The following is a 6,579-nucleotide window of genomic DNA, read 5'->3' as shown; positions in this document are numbered from 1 at the left end:
GAAGTTGTGAGTAAAAAGCAGTGGAGAAAATGTGTGAACTGAATATTGACGCAGAAAATTCATGCTATCTACTGTCAAAGCACAGAAGTAGAATATAGCTAATGGGCTGCTTTTTGGTCTGTTGACCATAAGAAACATTCTTGTTGTTTAGTTAACTTAGTTAAGGTCTCTATACTAAGGACTGTAATTTCAGTGGAAAAGCAGCACCTGGTAGTAAATGATTCTGAATCCTCAGAGTAACAGCTTTCAATTCAAAACTGCCTTAACTAATCATTTCATTAATCCCTAGAATGTATTTACTGATCTGTGGATGTTACTAGTTCCCTTTTTAAGATTCCTGGATGCCTGAGCAGCAAAGTTCACTTGTCCGTGAGTGACAGGATAAAAAGAAAAGAAAAATGGTCTGACTCACTGTTTCTTACGCATTGATTTAAAAACCCCAAACAAACAAAACCCAAATACCACTGCAGTAGGCAGTATTGCAGAGAGTATATATGTGGCAACGGATCCCTTTATAGTCTGTCCTGGGTTAGGCATAGCTGAGCATAAGGCACTTAACATGAAGTCAATGCTCCCAAAATGCTTGTTGAATAGCAAATGGCACAAAAAAAGACTGCTTCATTCATGAGATAGATGATACATACAGAGAGATGGTTAAGGGTTTAAGCCAGTTCTTAATAAGAAGATTGATTATAGCTAGGTGTAGAGCACAGACTGATAGAAAGGAAAATTCCGGTCAGGTAGCTTGTACTGAAGTCTGTCTGGGTCTTTTCCCAACCTGCAAGTTGTGAAATGCTTGGCTCCTTGTGGCCTAGAACTCTAGTTCAATTGCAGTGCTCATGTGCTTATTATCTCCTCATCTGTTCTGTGTTGTTGTTGAATAGTGAGTGACTCCTATCTCGAGAACAGATTGGGAAATACAGCTTCACTTTTTTATGCAGTAGATAACTGAAGTTGCTGCTTTTATTGTGAGATAATGCTACATTGCTATATTGAATATACTAATAGCAATTAAAGAGCCATTAGTGGGGTGAAAAAAGAGTGGTAGGTGGATGGGGTAAAGTCTAAGGGATTTCATCTGCTGCTTACTCTTTGCTGCAAACAAGGTCTTGCTGAAGTTTTATTTACTTTAATTTCAGTGAAGGAATTCTATTGATGGAAAGCCCTCTGTGGTGTGGACTTTTCTCCTATTGAGTAGAAAAAATGACTTTTTCATAACAAGCAGAAATACATATGCAAGGTTTAGAGAAATATTCTTCCATTAACAGGTAAGGATTTTACTTCCCCAGGTTTATTTCCATTTACAAGCTAAATTAATACAACTCAAATACCCTTGATTGTTACATAATCAGATTTTGAAAATTTAAGTTCTAGTTAATATTTGTAATTTCTTTGTAAGGATGAGTAACATAGCTATTTAGCAGCTGTCCAGAGCAATGTACAGGGACTTACAATAAGTTTCATAGTAATCAGCAGTTATCTTGATCTTGTTACAGCTTATTGACTTAAAAATAAGCAAGAGCAAGCACAAAAAATGTTCGGCATAATTGAAATTTAAAAAACTTCAAAAGCAAACACTCGATGCCATGCAGTTTTTCCACACTTTCACAAAACTAAAGTAAGGTCCTTTCAAGCGCTAAATTTATTGGTTTCTTATGGCAAAGTCCACTCTATACTACAAAAGAAGAAAAAATAATGCTTTATTTACAAGGTGAAGTTCTTATGATATTAGACACTTTGTACTGCTACCATAATTTTCTTACCCATAAAAAATAGTATCAAGGATCTCTCCTTCCCTACCACCAGAGCCTGATCCAGTTCCTCCATAATTTAATAGGCATCTTGGAAGATTAACGGAATCAAACGTTTTGAGGATAGTCATAGCATGTGTATTTAATATATCAATAGTTTAATTGCCACTGAAGTGTGCAATGTATTTGACATCAAATATAGCATTAAGTCTGTAATAATGTTTGCCATACAACACAAAATTCTCGTACCTCCTGTTTTTTTCTGGAGGCATGTCACACTTCACATTTTATTTGTTAAAACCTATTAACACAAGACAGTTCAGTAAATGAGCTTGCCTGTGTAACCAACCCTTATTACTTTCAAACCTAAATAAAGCAATGAATAAACATAACTTTATATTTTTAATCTACCCAAAAGAGTTTTGTGTGTTGTTAATATACTTTAAAACCATTTCCTGTATCAAAAATTTAACTATGCTCTCTTAAAACTTTAGATTATGTAAGGACTTTTGAGCATCTAACATTTTTTTCTGAAGGAAAACTTAGTTTTAAACTTTCAAAGCTTCTGTTTTCCACACATAGTCATTTTCTGTTTTCTGCACACAGATTTTCTAGAAATGACAAATAATTATAATGGAAAGTTAAAATTCTGTGTTCCTTACACTTTGAGCTTCTAGCCACCTTGGTGAGATTCTCAGCACCAGTGAAATAGTGCTGATTTCATGATGTGGATAGTAACTCAGGAACTGAACTAGGTTGTCAATGTCAATTCTTTTGTAACACGCAAAACAAAAACAAAAAACATTTACCTGTCTCTAGCTTTACCTGGACTGCTTAATAAATGAAACTGAGAGCATGAGGAGAAAGAACTACTGAAGGAATGACACAGAATCACATTATTCACTAAGTCTATGTTCTTTGTTAGAGATTTTCCGTGTTTAGTAAAGTATCTTCTTGTTTGGTTACAACCAAACTTTTTTTCTTGTCTTCCTCTGTTACAGTCTGACTCATCTGTTCAAACAGCTTCGATATCTTGGCAAATCTCAGGTGATTCTGAAATCTTCGTGCAGCAAAAGCATAAAGTAGAGGGTTAATACAGCTACTGATGAATACAAGTGCTCCAGAGATGTACACTCCTCTGCTTACAATTTCATCCAATGCCAAAGACATTTCCTCGTTAGAGAGTTCTATCTGAATTGAAATAATATCTAGGATGTTAAAGAGATGATGAGGGAACCAGCACAAAATGAATGCCACCACAATGCTGGCGATGAGCCGTTCCGATCGCTGCTTAGATTGGTAACTCATTCTGCTTATTCTTCTCGCAACACACATGTAACAAGTGCAAATAATTAAAAAAGGGATTACAAAACCTGCAAGAGTCTCCAGCAAAAGATACGACACTTTCTGTCTATTAGAAGAGTAGTTGCGACATGTGCATAGTAGTCCGCCGTTCATTTCTTCTGTCTCTTGAAATGGAATGACAGAAATGCCAAAAGTAATAGACAGGAACCAAATGAGGAACATGACCAAAGAAATCTTTTCTTTTGTTTTGTATCTTTGAATTGTGAAAGGGTAAAACACAGCCATTAACCGCTCCAAGCTCAGTGCTGTAATTAGAAATATACTAGCATACATGCTGCAGTAAATAATGAAAACCAGTATTTTGCAGAAGATTACTCCAAAAACCCATGAGTCAGCGAAAGAGTAAATCCAAATTGGTAAGGTAATCAGTACAAGGACATCTGCAATGGCCAGGTTCAGGATCAGCAGGACTGAAGGAGATACTTGTTTCATTTTGGTACAAACAGTCCAGATGACGATGCAATTTCCAGGGGTCCCGATAATAAATGACAAGCTCAGTATTATGCAGACTACTGACCTCACAATATTCCATGTTGAGTGGATGCTGCTTTCCTCAGTTTGACTCATACTGGAAATTTTTCAGTTGTTCTTGGCTGCCAATATCCTCAGTGCTTTGCACTCTGCTTTTATTTGAAGATGACTACTCTAGAGAAAGTTCTCTAACCGATATTCTGTAGACTAGTACGTCATATCTGCTCACATCCTAAAGCTCTCTTTTACAAACATCTGACCACATATGGCAGTTCCTGTTGTTTAGGAAGACAGTGTGCATTTCTGCATACAAAGCAAAAATAAAAATACAGTGCAGCACCTGACTTTGCTTTTAGTTATACAGACGTATATACTTCAGCAGCTTTTAAAGCATGTCGGTGGTCTTTCAAAAGTGTCCCTATTCAAAGAAGCTTGCTACTTTGTTAAAGTTACTGATCTAATGAACAGCTATGAGGAGAAAGAAACCCTCTTTATGCTTTTCTACTCTTGCTTGTATGAATAACTCAACATTTTATTTTATATAAGCCAAAAAAAAGAAGGGTGGCAGATAAACCACAAATGTGCATTAGGTATTTGACATGAAATTCCATTCCAAAGCATAAAAATTTATGCTTATTGCTTTCATGTCATCTTTTTTAATTCAGCAGAAAACAGTCAATCATGCTTTAGAAATACACTGGCATAATGGAAATCAACATTTGTCCTATAGTGAGACTGTACTGATACAATAAAGCAGGTGGGAGTTGTATTTCTAACGCTCTGGGAAATTACAGTCCTTTAGCCAAACAATAAGCATCAGAATAATCTGAATATAGGGTTATAGGAGGAAATGCTCAGTGCCAGACAGAAAATACATTATTACATTGTACTCCTGCTGCACCAGCAGCTTTATCTCCTAGGAAACTTGGTAGTCAGTGCAGTATTCAAATCCTGTGTGAATCCTAAATTCTTCAGTGTCTGGCCAAAGAATATGAAAATATTTTGTTATCCTGATGTCGAAACATCTTTTGAAGTTCATTTCTAAAAAGTTAAAGGAGGAACTAAAACAGCAGCACGAACAGAAATGTTCAAGAGTCACAGAAGTGAAACTGGAAGGGTATTTTCCATAAAAAAGATGCACAAAAAAAGGAGTTACACATAGCGCTCTCTCTTAAATTTAAGACTGTGATACAGATTATTTCCCTAAGTGTTGAGGTAAATTTTACAAACCAGGTAAATGTAGTGCATAATATTACGTTGAAAAGTATCTTTCATCATGGAGAAAGGATGGCAACACCATCTCCCCCAAATCAGCTTAGCTGTTTTTGATCTCATAAGAGTATAATGAGATCAAAAGCAAATCCAGAATAACTCCACTGAAGCCAAGTATTATATCTTCAAAATACTATTTGTGTAATAAAGATTTTAATTTGGATTTAATCTGATACATGATTCTAGTTCCTTTTATTTTTAACTACACTTAAGACAGATTGGGTAGGGGAAAAACACAAACCAGTTGTTTGTATTCTAAAGGGAATTTTTGAAAACCACTTGTGAAAATCAACTAATGAAAGGAAGTGCTGGGCAATGTCTCTTCTTCTAATGAAATCACCTTTATACACATCTTTATTTCTCCAGAAGTAACTTTGGAAGGGCTCTTTAATAATTTATTGCCAGTGGCATATCTAGATTGAACTAAGTTGCAGGTTTTTATTGGAGGGCGGGAAATCAAAGAGAGAGGCCCAGTACCTCTTGTCACCCAATGCCACAGGTACAGGCAGGTTCTTTTAGGTAAAGTCTGAATCTAGATTATGATTATTGCATCACACTGATTATTAAGAATTTGAAGTGATCTGCAGAGGGCCCATGTGACCAAAAGCCTAGGTAACTACAGACTCTAAATAATAAGAAAGCTATACCGATTACTAGAAATTCTGCTTAACTGAAAGCTATGATAATTGCTAAAAATTCTGTGTAACAATAAGCTATGCTGACTGCTAGAAATTGTAGATTACAATAAGCTATGCTGATAATTAAAATTTTTATGTCATAATAAAGCTCTAATTGTAACTACAACCTTGTGGCCAGTCTTCATTCTACCAAGGATCCCTAAAAAAACCCGTATGTTCCTGTAGCACTGGGTGACACCTCTGTAAGATTTTCCTCTTTAAAACTTTACTTTTGGTGGCAAAGAGCAGTTGCCTGTACAACTATTGGTATCAGCATTAGCATAGTTCTGATCCAGTGGTGTATGGATCTGGTTGAACTTCTGAAGTGTCTTTCCCTACATTTTTCAGAAACATGTTTCTCCACTTCAAAGTTTACTTGCCAGATGGCCTCTGCCTCTGGCTTTATCTTTCATTTAAACAAGAAAACAAATTAATCTTAGAAATGCAGCAACAGTCTGGGATTTCTGTTTCAAAAAAGATCCCAGACAGGTGTTGAAATGCTAAGACTTCCTTGAGTAAGACTCTGAAGACAGGCTATTAGACTTAATATTACAGACATTGGAGTTAACATTAGCTAGGGAGCATGTTTCTGAAGAGCTCTGTGTGACTGCTGGATTACTGTGAAAACTTCAGATTGTTAGTTGTCTTTAATATTCTCTAATAGTAACTGTTATTTGTCAAATTTACACTAGTACACGAACTTTATGGGAAATTTAACAAATATCCCCATTAACAAGGGGAGCAGTGTAGTACGTTCAATAACATGCTAAACACAACAGTGGCTAAATAACTCAGTATCTTACTCATTCTAATGACCAGTTGTGGGTGGGGCTTTTAATGTAGAACATGCAGTTGGACTTCTGACCACATACGCTCTGGTCTAATTCTATTAACAGCAGTGAAATTAGGCTGCATTTCTGTGGGTTTTTTTTTTAAAAAAAATCTAAATCTGTGAAGTTTTTTGTGTGTATGTAGTGCAACAATTCAGTCATTAACACAGGAAACTTTGTTACCTTTAGATTGACAAATAATTTCCAAGCTCA

At 35.8% G+C, this 6,579-nt stretch overlaps 1 protein-coding gene across 1 annotated transcript; it reads right to left on the bottom strand.

Moving 5' to 3' along the window:
* Positions 1-1,263: 1,263 nt before the first annotated feature.
* LOC141948702 (leukotriene B4 receptor 1-like) lies at positions 1,264-3,732 on the bottom strand. The gene has a single exon (XM_074881481.1). It carries the CDS (start codon positions 3,681-3,683, stop codon positions 2,673-2,675), a length of 1,011 nt encoding a protein of 336 aa, XP_074737582.1. The 5' UTR covers positions 3,684-3,732; the 3' UTR covers positions 1,264-2,672.
* Positions 3,733-6,579: the final 2,847 nt, after the last annotated feature.

The sequence above is a fragment of the Strix uralensis genome, chromosome 12 (genome assembly GCF_047716275.1).
Source record: "Strix uralensis isolate ZFMK-TIS-50842 chromosome 12, bStrUra1, whole genome shotgun sequence".
Taxonomy (NCBI): domain Eukaryota; kingdom Metazoa; phylum Chordata; class Aves; order Strigiformes; family Strigidae; genus Strix; species Strix uralensis.
Note: the sequence above shows the minus strand (reverse complement) of the source record. Positions and strands in the feature narration are given on the sequence as shown.

What these genes read in the sequence shown, in the direction of transcription:
- LOC141948702 (XM_074881481.1), bottom strand. Translation starts at nt 3,683, where the DNA reads ATGAGTCAAACTGAGGAAAGCAGCATCCACTCAACATGGAATATTGTG.